Raw genomic sequence first — 17,592 nt, 5'->3', positions numbered from 1 at the left:
CCATTCTTCTCCCAGAAACCTTGCTCTTGGCCAGGGGCACATGCTATTGAAACCCACCAACTGCATCTGAGTTATTAAAATGCCCAGAGAGCAGCCATTTGGTGATAAGGAGCTACTAAATAAATGCATGTTCTGCTATAAAGGCAACTGTGATCATCACAGGCTTCCTCTAAGCACAGGAAGAGGGTTGGGTGGGAACAGAGGTCGAGAAGGCCCTCTAGGAGAAGACGCTTCCCAACCTGTTCCACTGGTTACTACCTGTTCTCAGCAAACTATTCCACGACTAAGTCTCAATTTCCTGATTCGGGGGTCACCATGAGCCAGCTACTGTTCTTAGTGTGTTCAATACATAAATGTAGTTGATCCTTTCAGCAAAGACATAAGGCTGGGACTGTGGCACAGTTAAGACCTGGCAGAACTCGGATTCCAACACGGCAGTTAGAAGTCAGAGTTCCTGTCATAAAATCCACTCCAAGCCTGTGGGGATAAAAAGAAATGCGAGTCAAGGGCGAGGACCCGGTAGGGCGGACAAGGCATTCTTGATTGTTTTAAAATGCCAAACATCTTGGTCTGGAAATCAAGGGCTACTCCAAAGCCCCGGGTTTTCCGCGTGGACTTAGCGGGGTCTTCCTTCGGGGAGGAAAGAGGACGGTTGAAGAGGCCAACAGCTGCCAGCCTCCTTACAACCCACCGCTTCCTGCAACTTCTTAGTGGGAGCGGAAGCAGCCGGTGGGCCAGAAGCCCACTTCCGGAACCACTCTCGGCCTTTCTAACCGGCGGAGACCAGGACACCCCTTTCCCACGCCACCCGCCCCCGTCCCGGGTTGACCTCTTTCCAGTGGGAGCCCCGCCCTGAGTGAAGGTTAGGTTTGCCATTGGTGGAGGTTGCGAATCGCAGGTACGTTTCTCCAGCTTTCAACCAATAGCTTCTGTTTTTTTTTTTTTTTTTCCAGTATGGTAATCTGTCCCTCCTCCCAGCCGACAGAGGGCGCGAGAGCGCATAGCGCGAAGCCTAAGAAGCTGTTAGGTACGGAAGTGATGTCATACACCGGAAATGCACTAGGTTTGGAGGACCGGGCTGGTGAGTTCCGGCGTCTAGGAGCCTTACAATCATGGTTCCGTTAGGCGGTCGTTGAGAGGCTCGTTTCCTCCCCTGACAGCCTTAATGTTCAGATGAGAAAAATGAGGGTCCTAGAGGGAGGGATTTGTCATGTTCACTCAGCAAGAAACTCCCAAAACCAGTGCGCTTTCCACATGACTCCTCTGAGCGGAAGACTGTCTGGGGTGGGCGTGAAGGATACTTCCCCCCGAGGAGTTCCCGAGGCAAGTCTTGCAGAAATGTCCCCATTCCTCCGCGGAAACGAACTCCAGAGAGGAACGGCCAGCATACCGGCACTTGCCAGGGCAAGGTTACCAGATTTAGCAAATAAAATGCAGGGCGCCCGGTTAAAGTTGAATTTCAGATAAACGACGAATAATGCTTTATTAAAAGAATACCCCAGATATCACCTGGAACATATACATACTTAAAAATCACCCGTCGTATATCTGAATTCAAATTTAGCCGAGTGTTCTATATTTTATCGGGTGGTCCTACGCCAAGGTCAGCTAGAAAGTGCCATTGAGGTATCCTGTGTGCCTATAAACTGTTTCCTGGCTTAGGTCTCACCAAGTGTGTCGAGCTGGGTTGTTCCCAAGAGTCACCCTGAGGTTATTTTCAGCTCCCCCTACCCCCAGCTCCTTCAGGTGGTCACTGCACGTCCTAGGGCCACTTAGAAGCTAAGAAGGGACAAGATGCCCCTCGGGATTCAGGGGTATCCTCCATCTCTATGCTCGCTTAAAAGACTAGTCAAAAGACATTAAAGAACTGAAATGTGAGAAAGGTGCATGAAATGAAGTCAGCGAAGTGAACAAGGGTATGGGGCAATTTAGCGTTTATTGGCATCCCTGTGGGAATCAGCTGAAGGATTTTCAGTAGAGGACTGACAAGATTGAATTCATGTTTCACAAAGACCCCTTGGACCACCAGGAGGTCAGAATTCCTACAGGGCTTTAGTTGCTCAACCCACAGATAGCCAGAAAGGACTTAAAATGCAGCAAAGGGAGGATAGAAGCCCATGCTATTGCCTCTCCTGTGGTCACTTTGCAACTAGAAGGGCTGGCATGGACAGGGGTTTCCAGGAAGTGGGGCGGGGGAGATGGCTCCCACCAACAGATCACACTATTACTCTGTCCCTACTGAGCAGGGGCAGACAGCGATGACAACTTACCTGCTTCTGTCCCCATCAGGCTCCCTGGCTAAGCCTGCCTTTCCCAGGCTGGAGGTGAAGGAGGTACATGCTAACACCAGTCCGCCATTTCTTTTGTCCCTATTCCTTTTGAATACTCTCATTTATCTTCCCAAAGGCCCTGTCATACTTATGTTTCAGGAGCACATAGGGCTTCCTACTCCAGAATTGACTTTTTCTTTCGAGGCCCTCGATGACTGTACTTCACTGAGCTCCTTGAAGACTCTTAGGGACTCATCTCTGCATCACCCGTATCAACCACAAGGCCACAGTAAATACTCAATAAATGCCCAAGAAATTACCTTCCAATGCTATTTATTGAGTACGTAAGTATTTGGCAGACCTTAGCATATCCATTTTCTTATTTAATCCTCACAGTAACTCTGAGGTCAATGTATTCAGCAGTCACGTTTTACAAATGAGTTGACAGATTCAGACAGGTTAGGACCTGTATTTATTCATTTGGCATATACTTTTCTGTTCTGGGTGATAAGGACACAGCAATGAAAACAATAAATTAGGTTCCTACTGCCAAGGGGCTCACATGCTAGAGGGGTTGACGATACCTAAACAAACATGCTGTGAAGTATGTCAAGTGGTGATAGATGCTGCAAAGAAAAAGAAAACCAGTTAAGGGAAAAGACTGGGAAGCACTGTTTTCTAAAGGGTGATTCTGAAAGGCTTCATCTAGAAGAAAGATTTGAGCAGAACCTGAATGAAGTGAGCAGTCCCCACAGGAATGATCATTCTAGAGAGAGGGGACAGTAAATGCAGGCCCAGCAGTGGGATGTTTGAGTAGTGGAGAAGAGACCGGAGGTCGGAACCAGTGAGGCAGGGAAGAATGGGAGTCGGAGGTAGTTGGGTGAAGACATAGGTACCATTCCAGGTGAAGTGGAGTGACAGGGTAAGCTGTTGAGTGAGGGTGGCCTGTGCAAGGGAGGAAGCACCAGCCTGAGAGGGAGAGGGCAGGGGGCCACCTGGGATTGTTGGGTCCATTGACCTCCCAGGGTGAGTGAACACACAGGAGCATCCAGGGATGCAGTGCAGTTGGGTGTAGGCAGTGTGGGAGGAGGATGTCCCTCAGTGAGGTCCCAAGGCAGGATGGGTCTCTGAGAGCCTCTGCCAACAGACTGTTTAGCAGGGAGCTCCAAGGGGACAAATGCCTGTACAGCCAGGGCTCTGGGAGACCTCCGGTCAAATCCCTCCCCCACACATACGCCTAAGCCCTTACCAGTCTCCACATTTAATGCTTTTTTCTTCTTTCTCTTCAGAAGAAGATGGAAATAAGGAAAAAACCAAATAACTGAAAAGAAATAACTGTTAACAATTATTCTCAAGTAAGTCTCATCAAGGTGTATCTTTTTCAGAAAGGTAAATATCACATTCTCGCAGCAAAGGGAGTGTGAAACATGAGGAAGGCTCCAGGCAAGATGTGTATTCAAGCTCCATGCCAGCTGCTGTCAGTCCCACAGCCCAGAGGGCCCTCCCCACAGACATGGCTCTGATGAGATAATGACCTCAACATGGCCAGCCACATCTCCCAGGGCTCCTGCCACCTTTGGCAACAGAAGAAAGTTCCAGAAGAAGACCCTGCATTTGCTACCCTCTGCCCCCAAAAAGAGAAGCAGGGGAGGGGGGGGTCCAGATCTACCTAGACATCTGAAATGAAAGAAGTCTTAGAAATAGTCTCACAGATGGAGGGCTGATAGCCCTGCAGCATGAGAATATCTGTAAAGCATGACGTTGGGGGACCCCAAAAGGGGCAAGGGAATAACCCCTTGGGATTGCCCTCTGAGTCTCTCAAACCCAGAGTTCTCAGCCTATTTATTATCAGATTGCAAAAACTAGGCCCAGCCTAAAAAAGGAGATATCTTTGCTTCTGGCAAGCACATAATTCATTCCAAACATGTGGTTCACTGCCTCATTAGATGACCTCAAGGACATGAAGGCCCAGGACTGACTGCGATACTGAGGCAGGATAGCAACATAACCCTAAAAGGAGCTCAAGTAAGGATATAAAAACCATCATAGTTCCCAGCAGCTCAGGAGGCTGAGTTCAAAGCCAGCCTCAGCAAAAGCAAGGCACTAAGCAACTCAGTGAGATCCTGTCTCTAAATAATATACATAATAGAGCTGTGGATGTGGCTCAGTGATCAAGTGCCCCTGAGTTCAATCCCCAGTACCATAAAAAAAAAAAAAAAAAAAAAAATCATAGTGAAACATCCAGAATAGGTAGACCCATAGAGCTTAGAGCTGAAAGTAGATTAGTGTTGCCAGGGGCTGGCAGAAAGGAAGATGGAGAGTGACTCCTGATGGGTTTTTATTGGGAGTGATGAGAGTATTCTAGAATTATTAGTGTGAGAGTTGCACAACTCTGAATGTACTGAACACTATTCACTTGTACATGTCAACAGGGTTTTAGCCAGTGACTAAAGGGAGGCTGAGGCAGGAGGCCAGTGTGGACAACTTAGTGAGGCCCTGTCTCAAAATAAAATAAGGCTGAGGATGTGGCTTAGTGGTAAAGCACCCATAGATTCAGACCCCAGTACTCTGAAAGAAAAAAAGTGAATTTTTATAAATTTTAAACCAGAAACTATATCACTGCCATGGTGTCATTGATTTAACGTTACGATTTTTCTATACAAGTTAAAAATAAAGAGCCTGGCACAATGGCACACACCTGTAATCCCAGGGCCTTGGGATGCTCAGGCAGGAGGAAGGTGGAAAGTTCGAGGCCAGCCTCAGCAACTCAGTGAAGCCCTAAGCAATTTAGCTAGACCGTGTCTTAGAATGAAAAAATAAAAAGGGCTGGGGATGTTGCTCAGTGGTTAAGCATTCTGGGTTCAATCCCCATAACCTAAAAAGAAATTTTTTAATAAATAAAGGCACTGTTACCATGCACCTAGAAGTCACATGAAATTACTTCAGTGTCTCCCTGGTCTTTTTCTTTTAACTTTTTTCATGCATGTATATAGAGTAATAATACCTGTCTCATTCTACTGTCCTTCCCACCACCCCACCCCTCACCTTACTCCCTGCTGCATAATCCAAAGTTCCTTCATTCTTTCCTACCCATCCCCCACTGTGCAGCAGCATCCACTTATCAGAGAAAACATTTGGCCTTTAGATTTGGGGGATTGGCTTATTTCCCTTAGCATAATATTCTCTAGTTCCATCCATTTACCTGCAAATGCCATTAATTTCATTCTTCAAAAACAATGAATTTTATGGCATGTAAATTATATCAATTTTTTTAATTTAAGAAGAAAAATCTTTAGGGTCCTATAGCAGCTGACAGAAATCTAAAATTTGAACTCCTTTGCCAAGCAGCTCACACATCTCAGGCACATAGCTTGGACCCTGGTAATAGAAGAACCTTTGTCCTGGTAAGAACTGCCAGTCTGAGGAACTGTCAGGGCTGATGGCACTGGACACAGAAGGAGTCAGCAGCCAGCCTTGTCCTCACAGTACTGACAGAGCAAAGCCAACCACAGCAACTTCACTCTGCTTACAGGTTGGCAAGGCAATGCAAACATGTTGTAGACCTTCTTAAAACCTCCTGGCGGGGAAGCGGGGCCAGGGATGCAGCCTAGTGGCAAAACACTTGCCTAGCAAGTGTGAGGCCCTGGGTTCAATCCCTGGAACTGCAAAAACAATAAACCTTCTGGACACTCTTCCCTTTACTCCTTATTTTTCCTATGAGTTTCCAATGCTGTGTCAAATCCTCAGTTGTCCCAGTCCTTAGACTGGTTGTCAGGTTCAGACAGAGGCCACTGGACAGTCATGAACTCATGCAGGGAGGCAGCTCTGACCATCCACCCCAATCCTGACAGCACACCCTTCCTCATGGCACCAAGTGTGGCAGCCCCAGAGGAGGACACAGGTGAGTTAAGAGTTAGAGAGGTGGGTGCCAGTGGGAGATGCCCACACTGAGCCAGGGCTCAGGAGCATGGGCAGGACTGAAATGGACGCAGGCTCATCCATGCAGGGTAGGGAGGTCTCTCCTCAGGCCCAACCCAGACTCCTTTCTGAATTGAACTGCTAGATTCCACTGGAGTATTAGAAAACCTAAATATTTATTTGTTTCATATTTACAAAGGGGGAAGGAGACCGAGGGAGACCCCAAGAACACCCCCACACCTGACTGACCAAGCCGCTTGCGCTGCAGAGGAGGCGGACACAGCTGGAAGGGACAGGATTTATGTTGCATACTTGAACTACAGTGAGTGTAAGACTGGTCCTATTTACAGGGCAGAAACACTACAGGTGGAGTGTGGGGGCAGCAGAGTGAGCACCAGAGTCCTGGCCAGAGGGTGCCCTGCTTGCCGCCCTCCCCACCTCTCCCAGAGGCATCTCTGCGGCCCCGCTGGGGTTCTCCGGAGGGGGGGACAGGGCCCGCTCACATGATGCTCGCCGGGGTGAAGACAGGGCCCACACACAAGGTGTCTGTGATCTCCCAGCCACAGGACAGAGGCTTGCACATGCCCTCAGCATCTTCGTCTTGTTCCGCAGGCAGCAGCTGCCTTCGCAGCGCTTCCCTGGGGGTGAGAGAGGGGTGCTGGAGGTAGATAGCAGGTCCTGAGGCCTGGGGGCTCCTGATGGCCCCTGTACTATGCTCTGAACCCTGAGCTGAGCCAAGGGCAGGGCCAAGGGAGTCCTCCACTGCAGTCCCCACTTGCCCAAAAAGAGCAAGCAACCCACAAAATGATCGTTGAGCATTTACTGTGTGTCAGACATGGTACCAGGCACTTGACTTTTCATCATCATTTTATCCTCCCCGAAACTCTGTGAACAGGCTTTACCACTGTCTTACTGATGAGGAAACAGACTGTGAGGAGTGGCCTTGCAGGTGGTAGGACTAGGATGAACCCAGCTCTTACTCCAGAGCCCATGTTCATCATACCCAAGGCTTAGGTCTCAAAAATAACTCGTTTCCTGCTCCCCTCAAACAGCCCCACAATCTATTTCTCCTCCTCTGCACCCATGTGACTAAAGCTCCATCATCTGATCCACTGCTCTGGCTAAGATGGGGAATCTTGTCCCCACACAGTCGGGCTCCACCCAGCCCAGTTCCTGAACCACCCACTGGTCTCCATTCCCACTGACAATACCACCTCTCCCAGGGCCACGCCAGGGCCACATGTCTCCCTGACCTGCTCTCACCCACTCCAGACAGTTCCAGCCCTGGCCCAGGCCCATCTTCCTAAAAGGCATTTCCCTGCTCTTGAGCCCCCAGTAACTTCCCTCCACTCTCAGGCCCGGTGGGGTCAGCCCTGCCTGCCCACACTGCCAGAGGCCATCACAGGAGCCACTTCTCAGGCTCTCCCACATCCTTTCCCAGGCCTGTGCCCACGCCTGTCACTGCCTAAACCATCAACCCTCCCCCGACCAATTCCTCCTCAGCCTCCATGTCTTGGCTTCAGTGACAGAACCTCAGAGGAGCAGGACACAGCAGAGTCCCACACATAGTGTCTCCATCCTTCATAACAATACAGCTTCAATATTTATGTCCCTGACATTCTTCCATCTACAGCAGGACAAGGAAACATCTGTGTTACTCCCTGCTGGAGCTCCTGCAGCAAGCTAGCACCTGGCAAGTACTCGTGGTGGGGAGGTAAGGACCTGGGTGGATACTGGGTGGGGAAAGAGCACTGGGCTCAGGATCCATACGCCTGGAGGGGCCATGCCAGCTGGTACTCACTTGTGCTGAGGGATCTGCTTCTCCACAAGACCCTCCCTCTTCTATCCTTTCATACTTACAGCACTTTTCCATCTCCCACCTGTAGGAAGACCTCCTTCTTTGCTGATGTATACAATTCAGTAGCAACTCAGAAGTCAGTATCTCCAGAGCCCACTCAGGCTGGTCCCATTTTGAGGAAGACTCTGGGCCAAGTACCCTCTGACTGAGCCTCTGTCTCCTTATCTTTAAAAATGGGCTGGTCTATTTTTTTAAAATCTCTCTGTGGCTCCCTACTACCTTTAAAACCAAGTCCAATCTGGACCTCCAACATCCTTTTTTCTCATGTTTTATTGGTGTCAAGGTCCTTTTTGACCCAGTCTTCCTCACAGGCCACTCCTTGCATGTGGACAGAGCAACTTGCAATTTTGTGAGCAAATAAGACCTTTCAGGCCTCTTGGCCATTCCTTTGGCTTATATTCCTTTGGTCCATATAAGGACCTGCTGATACCTCCTGAGAAGCTTCCCTGACCACCCTCCACTCACTGTCCCTCCCTCCCCAGTAGCCTTTTCACTCGGTGTCAATGCCCGTGTGTGCAGATCTGCACCTTGGCTTACCCACCGCCCTGTACCGCCAGGACCTAGCACAGAGCAGGTAGCAGATCAAAGCATTCTGCTGAGGCCGCGCTGCTAGGGGGGGCGTTTCTTGACATGTCCATTCAACTCACCAGCACTTTTTGTTCCTCGTAATGAGTTCAGCCAACTCTCTCTGACCTCATCCACCTGTAACTGCTGACGACAGAGCCAGGGATGGGATAACAACTCTGCGGTGACTGCTCTTGAAGTTTGTCTTTAGGCCTTATCAGAATTCCCCAGGTGGCAAAATCACCACAAAACCTGTCCTGTGCTCCTCACAGCAGAAACAACAAAGGCTTATAGACTGCATGAATGAAATATGACTCTCCTGATGCCCTGTTAGTTCTGGGGTTTGGTGGTTTCCTGGGGACCTCAAGACATAGGCCACACTCACTCCTGAGTGCCCAGAGGGGAAAAAGCACCCCCCCAATGAACCCTGCCCTCTATAGCCCTTTCCCAGTCCTACAGGGGGGCCCTTTCCACTGCACAGCTGCATGACATCAGGCAGGTGACCTCTCCCAATGACAACACTAATCCCCACAGAGTTGTATATAAGTGGAAGGAAATAATAGTAGATGTCCAAGCAAAGGTGTGCCTCGGGGCTAAGCAGGCATGACTCCATGTCACACCCTGCTGCCTCGCTGGATCCTAGCACTACTTGAAGAGGCAGGCAGGGCTGGTGGTGTGCCTTTTTTCTGAGTGAGAAGACTGAGGCTCAGCCCAGGTCAGAGAGCTGCCATCCAGCTAGCCATCTCTCTCTGCCTCTGTCCTTGTCAACCTTAAGGCAGCTAGTGTGGTCTTTACAAAATGCAAATCAGACCATGTTATACCCCTGCTTCAAACAGGTGTCAGGTCCTTCGCTTGACCTTCAAGGCCTTCCCAGATCTAGCCCTGCCTCCCTCTCCAGTCACAGCCGACCTCCATTAGTGCCTTGGGTGGTGCTTTGAATGCACCTCACTTGTACTGTGTTCCCTTTGCTAGGCACCCCTGCCCACTTCCTCCTGCCTCCTGCCCGCCACCTCCCACCCAGCAGTGCCATCCTGAGGACCTGTCTATGTCCCTGCATCCTCTGGGGCTGTGAGCTCCTTCGGGGAAGCTCAGCCTCCTCTGAAGTCACAGCCACTTGCCCAACACAGGCCTCGTCAGCAGCCAGCAGCTACTTGTCAAACTGGATTACACGGAAACAGGGTCCCAATCGCCAACTTCCCTTATTTCTTCAGCCCAGCTTGCCTCCCCTGCCTCCTTTTCATAGTAGAGCCCCCTTACCAGGCTACCCGGGACATGGCGTAGGTGATGCGGCAGGCCTGGGTCCCCCCGAGGAGGGACCCTGTGCCCACTGTGTAGGCTCCCATGTTGTCAAAGACCAGCCAGTCCCCTACATGTAGTTGCGGCAGCCACAGGCCTTCAGCTACACAGTCAGAGCCATCAGCTGGGCCCCACAGGCTGCTGCTGTACAGGGGCTGCTCCGTGGATGGTTTCTGCAGGAGAGAGGGAGAGCCCCGTCAGCACTCTGGGCTCTCAACGCCCTTAGCACGCCCTCCCTCTAAAGTCTATGTGGCTCCCATAGCCAACGGGATGAGGACTGGGTGAGCCTCCTAGCCTGGCCACTTCTCTGTATTGGTTGCCTCTTACACTGGAAGCCACAATACCTGGTCTCAAATCCAGGTTCCAGTGCTTGCTGTCTGTGTGACTTTGAGCAAGATATTTAATCTTTCCTCAGTTTACTTATTTGTAAAATGAGAATAATAAATAGTACCTACTTTGTAGGGCTACTCAAAGGATAAACTAATTAGTTTATGTACAGCATTTAAAACAGTGGTTTGTGCCAGACACAATGGTGCACACCATAATCCTAGCTACTCAGGAGGCTGAGGCAAGAGGATTGCAAGTTCAAGGCCTCGGTTAGCAGCTTAGCAAGACTCTCAGTAATTTAGCGAGATCCTACTCAAAATAAAAAATAAAAAGAGCTGGGGATGTAGCTCAGGGATAGAGCTCCCCTCAGTTCAGTCCTCAGTACCAAACAAACCAAAAAAAAAAAAAAAAAAAAAAAAAAAAAAAAAACCCAGCAGCTGGCACATGGCAAAGGCCCAAGAAGTCAGCATTATTACCACTGCTGCTGTTGTTGTTGTTGTCACATCTGTGCTTCAGTCTTCACTGCCCACTCTCCAGACCTCAGCTGTGACAACACCACCACGCCCTTCCCCCATCCTCAAGTTCCAGCCTATCTGCTGGGCCCGCCCCTGAAACTGCCTCGTCTATAAAGATTTCCTGGCTCCCCTCATTCCATATCAGATCCAGTGACAGGAGCCAGTGATGCAGCTGGGCTAGGCCCATCCTCCCTCAAGTCCATGAGAAAGACAGGCCTCCAGCAGACCATCACAGGGAGACCTGGCAGAGGCCACAAAGGACCCCACCGGGCAGACATGATGACTTCCATTTCAGGAAACAGGCTATGAGAAGTTAAAGATTTGCTCAAATTTTTACATTACATTTTTAGTTTTTTCTTAAATGACTTCCAAATCCAGAAAAGGAATGTGTAACACAGACCATTTGCAGGCAACTGAAATATCAGGGCAATTTGTCACAGTGTAGGGCTCCTGCCAGGCAGGTCCTAGAGAAGGAGTCGTGACGGATGGATGGACATGTGCGGACCCTGACTGCCCTCCAAGACCCCCGGCCCATCTTCTGCTGTCCTAGCCATGTCCTCCAGTTTCTCCTGTTGCTCTGGGCTTCTTTCTCCTACTCTCTGCCTTCACTCATATTGTTCCCTGAGGTTCCAAATATGCCAAGTCCTGTTTTCCTTTAGATCCTGATAGAAACAGAGTCCAGAAAGCCTATCCTAAAACTCTATGCTCCCCAAGTTTTGTATTTGCCATGATTTGTGACAATATTTGTGAAGTGGCTGCTCAAGACTGTCTTCCTGGACAGATGATCAATTCCACAAGCCCAGGAGAGTATCAGATCCATTCATCCCCACCTCCTGTGTACCTTGCCATCTGGCATACAGTAGGTGTCAAAATATTTTTTGAAGTGAATGAAAGAATGTGTTACATATATATGAGTGATGAGAGTGAGAAAGAAAAGAAAAAAAGGACATGAATAGAAGCCATCCACAGGTGCTAGGAGGAGGCAGTGAAGACCAATGGAGAAAACAGGAAAGGCATTTCAGTGCCTTAGCCGGGAGCAGGAATGAGCAAAATTAAGAAAGAAAAGTCATGGTTTCCACAAGGAGAAATAATATTTATGTATTTCGCAAAAAGCTAATAAGCTATTAGTCCTGTTAATAAAGAAAACCATGCACAACTTATTAGAATCAAGATTGAGAATTGTCCTGTATTCATGAATTCATTCTTCAGCAAACACATCGAGCACCTACTCCATGCCACGCTCTGATCTAGGAGCTGAGGGCGACACCAAAACAGCTAAGTTCCCCTATTCATAAAGTTCTAGGAAGAGGAGGCAAACCATTTACTTTAATGTTCTTATGTACAAGCTTTTGGTTAATGAGTAAAATTAGTCTCAGTTGCTCTGAATTATTTCCCTTAGTGTCAATCATTAGAAAAAAATAACATTTAAAGTTTGCGGGGGGTGGGCAGGGGATGCTCTATGAATGTATCCACAAGGATCTTGGAGAAAATACACTTTAGGTTCTAACAGTATAAAGAGAAAAGGCAACCTTGGATTGTAAGTTAGCATTCTCTCACTTCTCATTAGTGACACAAATAAAAAGTAGATGGAAGAAAAATTTTAAGGCTTCACAGGAAATAATGCAAATCTACCATTTAACTATTGAAAGCCATTTTTTGAAAAAAAAGAACTTGCAAAATAAATAATCCAAAAGAATGTGGCGACAAGATTGTAAATCTCAGCCCTGTATACAAGTCTGGTAACTGAACGGAAATAGGCCACTGTAAAACTGTAAAAAAAGATGCCAAATCTAATGGCCACTGGGCCCCTCTGTGAGAAAAGGCAGGAAGTTCCCTGTTTACAAAGCATGCCAATCACAACTTCAGATCTCACCTGGGAGGCAGGTGGCACCATTGTGAGTCCTGTTTTACAGATGAGAAAACTCAGAGGGAAGTGACCTGTCCCAGGTTCTGGAGGGAGTTAACAGAACTCTGAGCCATCTCAGACCAACTGCCTTCCCCAGAGACCCACTATGGGAACAGTTCCAGAGAAGAAACAAGATCAAATACCCTGAAAGGTACATGTCCTGGATGGAGTTCCTAACTAATCCCCATTTGTAAAAAACTTTAAATCAGAAATATTTTAAAAGAAAAAAAAATGAGATAAACAAAGGTAACACACAAGTGTCAGAACAAAACATTTCAAAATCTCCTTTGCAGAAACAATAACATAAAGAGAGAGCCTACAGAGTGCGAGAAAATCTTTACCACATGCATATCAGATAAAGCACTAATCTCCAGGATATATAAAGAACTCAAAAAACTTAACACCAAAAAAACAAATAACCCAATCAACAAATGGTCTAAGGAACTGAGCAGACACTTCACAGAAGAAGATATACAACTGATAAACAAATATATGAAAAAATGTTCAACATCTCTAGTAATTAAAGAAATGCAAATCAAAACTAAGATTTTATCTCACTCAAATCAGAATGGCAATTATCAAGAAAACAAGCAACAATAAGTGTTGGTGAGGATGTTGGGGGAAAGGTACACTCATATTTCACTGGTAGGGGTGCAAATTGGTGCAACCACTCTGGAAAGCAATATAGAGATTCCTTAGAAAACTTGGATTGGAACAGTCATTTGACCCAGCTATCCCACTCCTGGGTCTATATCCAAAGGACTCAAAATCAGCATACTACAGTGATGCAGCCACATCAATGTTTATAGCAGCTCAGTTCACAATAGCTAAACTGTGAAACCAACCTATATGCCCTTCAATAGATGAATAAAGATATTCAATAGATGGATAAAGAAACTGTGGCATTTATACACAATGGAATATTACTCAACCTTAAAAGAGAATAAAATTATCACATTTGCTGGTAAATGCATGGAGTTGGAAAATATCATGCTAAGCAAAATAAGCCAATCCCATAAAACCAAAGGCCAAATGTTTTCTCTGATATGTGGATGCCGATTTGTATGGGGGTGGGGGGCAAGGAAAGAATGGAGGAACTTTGGATTAGACAGAGGGGAGGAGAAGGGGCATGGGGGTTGGAAAGATGGAATGAGATGGACATCATTACCCTGGGTACATGTATGATTGCATGAATGATATACTCTACATTATGTACAACCAGAAAAATGAAAAGTTGTGCTCCATTTGTGTACAATGAATCAAAATGCATTCGGGTGTCATGTATAACTAATTAGAACAAATAAATATAATTTAAACAAATCTCCTTTGCTGGTCTATAGGCAAAAATCTGACATGAAACCTTAAATAACCAAATCCAGGCTTATATTGCAAAGAATCATCTTCAAAGTTCAGATGCTTTGCTCTGGTGTGCAGAAGGTGGAGACAACACAGGCAAAGTCAACCACTGTGTTCATCATAACACAAAAAATGCAGATCTATAATGCAAAGGTAATTTTTCCAAAACACATCGAGATGGTATCCAATAGCCTATTGTAAATTTTTTTCTTAATTAAAACTACAAACAAAACCCCATAATGAAGAGAGACTAACATACATAGGGAGCCAACTCCAACTTCCCGGAAATACACTAAAATGGCCTCATTTCAAAACCAAAAGCAACCTTAGTAAGCAAAGTTCAGTGCCCTCACTTTCTTAATGAAGAAACTAGAGAAACAAGGCTCAGATTCAGTAGCTGGCCTGAGGTTACTCATCCAGCATATGGCAGACCAGGCCTCAATCTCATGTCTTCTGACTTCCCATCTGAAGCTTTTTATCATCATTCCTATTTTATACATCTTGAGAAACTCTGGCAATCACTATTAGGGCAAAAAGATATGAAGAAAATTAAGCAATAAAACATTACATTGCAAATAACATGTTTGTTCGCCTGGGAAATCCAAAGGGAATCAAAGTTATTAGAGGGAATCAGTGAGTACTAACACAAAAGCCAGTATCTCAGCTCAAAAAACAAAGGGGAAATTTGCACTCAGTCAATGAAAGCATTAGGTTATTAAATTCTTGGCTGTGCCTGGGCCACAATAATACTTATTCAAAGAAAATACTAAGACCTCAATGGGAAAATAAAATACTGGAGGCTCTACCTTTTCCCAGCTGGAAAAAAAAAAATTCAGTACAACAAAAAATAGAATTCCCACCAGGCCCAGCGGCACACAGCTGTAACCCCAGCTACTCAGGAGACCAAGGCAGGAGGATCCCAAATTTAAGATCAGCCTGAGCCACTCAGTGAGACCCTGTCTCAAAATAAAAAATAAAAAGGACCAGGGATGTGGATCAGTGGTAGAATGCCTCTGGGTTCAATACCCAATATTGAAAGGAAAAAATGAGAGAAAGAAATCTAATAAATAGGTTAAATAAACTACTACTAATTGAAATTCCCAAGATATTTTTCTTAACCTTAGAAACCATGTGATAAAAGAATACTTATGACACTATCAGAATACTAACAAAGCAGTAACAGGCTCAGTTTTTTGTTAGTTAATTCATGGAAAATAATATATCATGTGTAAAAACAACTGAAAAATGAATATCTGTGTACTTACCACCCAGCTAAAGAAATATAAAATTTCCAGTATCTTTGAAATCCCCTTTGTGGCCCACGCTAATGATATCCCCCTTCTCTAATCTCATTAGACCATTAACCATTATCCTCAATTTTATGTTCATCGTTTTCAGATTCTGTAACTAGCCCTAAACAGATTTAGTTGTGCATACTTTTGAAATTTATATACTCTGAATGATAGTTTGTAATCTCTACAACTTGCTTTTTTGTTGTTGAAACTTACATTCCCACAATTCATCCAATTGCTACATACAGCCATAGTTCACAATACACTGTGTAGAAGTCACTGCATGGACTACACTGTAATTTATTTGTCTATGGCCCTGCCAACAAACATTACTGCTTGTTTCCACTGTTGTATAAAGATGGCTCCCGGGGCTGAGAGTGTGGCTTAGGTATAGAGTGCTACATAGCATGTACAGGGCCTTGCGTACCATTCCCAGCTCCGCAAAAAAAAAAAAAAAGAAAAGAAAGAAAAAATTGGGATTGCTTCTGTGAACACTCTGATATATCTCCTCAAACATACATGCCAAGAATTTCTTTACAACATACACCTAATGTTTGTTAGCTTTATCTGATGACAAATTGTTTCACAAAACAGATATACCAACTCCCACCTAGCAGTGTCTAAGAGATCCAGCTATAACATACCCTCACCGATGCTTCACATTGCCATTCTTTTATTTCCTAACCAAGTTGGTATAAAATGGTATCTCATTTTATTTTTATTTTTTGTATCTCATTTTAATTATAATTTTCCTTTCCTTGATTACCAATGAGCACCTTTCATTTTCTAGTTGGTTTTCCTCTTCTATGAACTGAATGGTAAAGTCCCCCATATTTCTATTGCATTGCAACTTGGCAAGGCCTCGTCTCAAGATAAAAATACAAAGGACTTAGGATGTGGCTTAGTGGTAGAGTGCCCCATTACCACTAAAAAAAAAAAAAAAAAAAAAAAAATGACATGAAAATAAAAGAAATACTGAGATATGCCTTTTCAGATAAATTAGACATCAAGAACAGGTCATAGCATGCAATGCCTGTGAAATGGGTGCAGTTGGTAACAGCAGATATTAGTCCAAGATGCTGGAAAAATAATGTGGCATTATGTATCAAGAGACCTAACAATGCTCATATGTTTTTACCTGGTAATCTTATTCCAGAGATTATTCAAAAGAAAAGAGTTTATATACTGATGTATGCATAATGAATATATAACAAGTTCTACAATTATGTAACTACAACTATGTATACAACTATGTATAATTATGATATACCAATAAAAAGAAAATTTCTTAATTTTTAAAGAAAATCATTCTCAAATGTGAATACACTTGAAGCATGTAAAATGAGCCAGCCAGGCAGAGATTAGCAAAGAGCGTATTCATGGAAGCATGAAAAACAAAAAATTAGCAATGCTTAAATGCCCAGCAATACAGCAATTTTATAGGAAGACAGTAGTTTTATAGGAAAGTAGTTAAGAGCTTTTCTTTGGCACCAGACAGATAATCAAAGATGAGTCAGACATAAGCCCTATCCTCCAGAGACTTGGAGTCTACAGTTAATAAGCATTACTGCTTATGAAGAATGTGACTTTGAACAAGATAGTTCACCTCTCGAAGCCTCAATTTTCTCATTGTAAAATGGGATTGATAATGCCTACTTTAAAGGATTACTGCAAAAATTAAAGAGAAATGCTTAGTATAGCACCGCTGCCGTAAGTGCACGGTGACTAGCCACACCAACATAGGTGTGAGGTTTGCAGCCTTGCAGCACACATGCATGGTGAAAAGGGGCGACGTTACAGACAGACGAACAGAGTTCCCTTAGAGGGATGCAAAGCGTTGTCTAAGTCCCTTTAAATTTTAAGTTGTTTATATAATTTTTAAAAATATATTCAATTCTCCCAGAAATGGTGATATGAGCCTGTTGTCCAGCTATTTGGGAAGCTGAGGCAGGAGGATCACTTGAGGACCAGAGTTTGAGGCCAGCCTGGACAACAGAGTGACACCCCATCTCAAGAATGGAAGGAAGAAAGGAAGGATGGTAGGTTGGTCTAGCCATGTGCAGCTGTGCACACCTGTGGTCCCAGCTACTCAGGAGGTGGAGGCAGGAAGACTGCTTGAACCCATGAGTTCAAACCTAACCTGGGCAATATGGAGAAACTCCATCTCAAAAAATAAAATTAATCCAATTCTAACATATACTAAGTACTTACTGTGTGCCAAGTTCTAGACAGAGAACAAACATGAATAGTGTCTGCCTTCAGGGGTCTCACAATATAATAGATGATTCAT

At 45.4% G+C, this 17,592-nt stretch overlaps 1 protein-coding gene and 1 long non-coding RNA gene across 5 annotated transcripts in view; one reads left to right on the top strand and one right to left on the bottom strand.

Annotated features, from left to right (window-relative positions):
• The first annotated feature begins 745 nt into the window (after nt 1-745).
• LOC306660566 lies at nt 746-5,323 on the top strand. 2 transcript variants are annotated; one of them, XR_013763671.1, is made up of 3 exons: nt 746-862; nt 954-1,081; nt 3,656-5,323. It is a non-coding gene; the product is annotated as an uncharacterized lncRNA (long non-coding RNA). The 2 variants fall into 2 exon arrangements; XR_013763672.1 differs by having other exon boundaries at nt 3,560-5,323.
• Nucleotides 5,324-5,329: 6 nt separating this feature from the next.
• AZIN2 (antizyme inhibitor 2) overlaps nt 5,330-17,592 on the bottom strand; it is a 32,630-nt gene continuing 20,367 nt past the window's right edge. For 2 of the 3 annotated variants that reach the window (XM_079138905.1, XM_079138906.1), the window contains exons 10-11: nt 9,868-10,079; nt 5,330-6,826 (exon numbers count right to left, since the gene is read on the bottom strand). In XM_079138905.1, the coding sequence (XP_078995031.1) occupies nt 6,688-6,826; nt 9,868-10,079 (351 nt within the window). In that variant the 3' untranslated portion in view covers nt 5,330-6,687. Of the gene's footprint in view, nt 6,827-7,889; nt 8,758-9,867; nt 10,080-17,592 lie in introns of those variants that run through there. The other variant, XM_079138907.1, reaches the window with a different exon arrangement.

This window comes from Sciurus vulgaris (assembly GCF_902686455.1).
Source record: "Sciurus vulgaris genome assembly, chromosome: 1".
Classification (NCBI taxonomy): domain Eukaryota; kingdom Metazoa; phylum Chordata; class Mammalia; order Rodentia; family Sciuridae; genus Sciurus; species Sciurus vulgaris.
The sequence above is the reverse complement of the archived record's forward strand: the minus strand, read 5'-3'. Positions and strand labels throughout refer to the sequence as shown.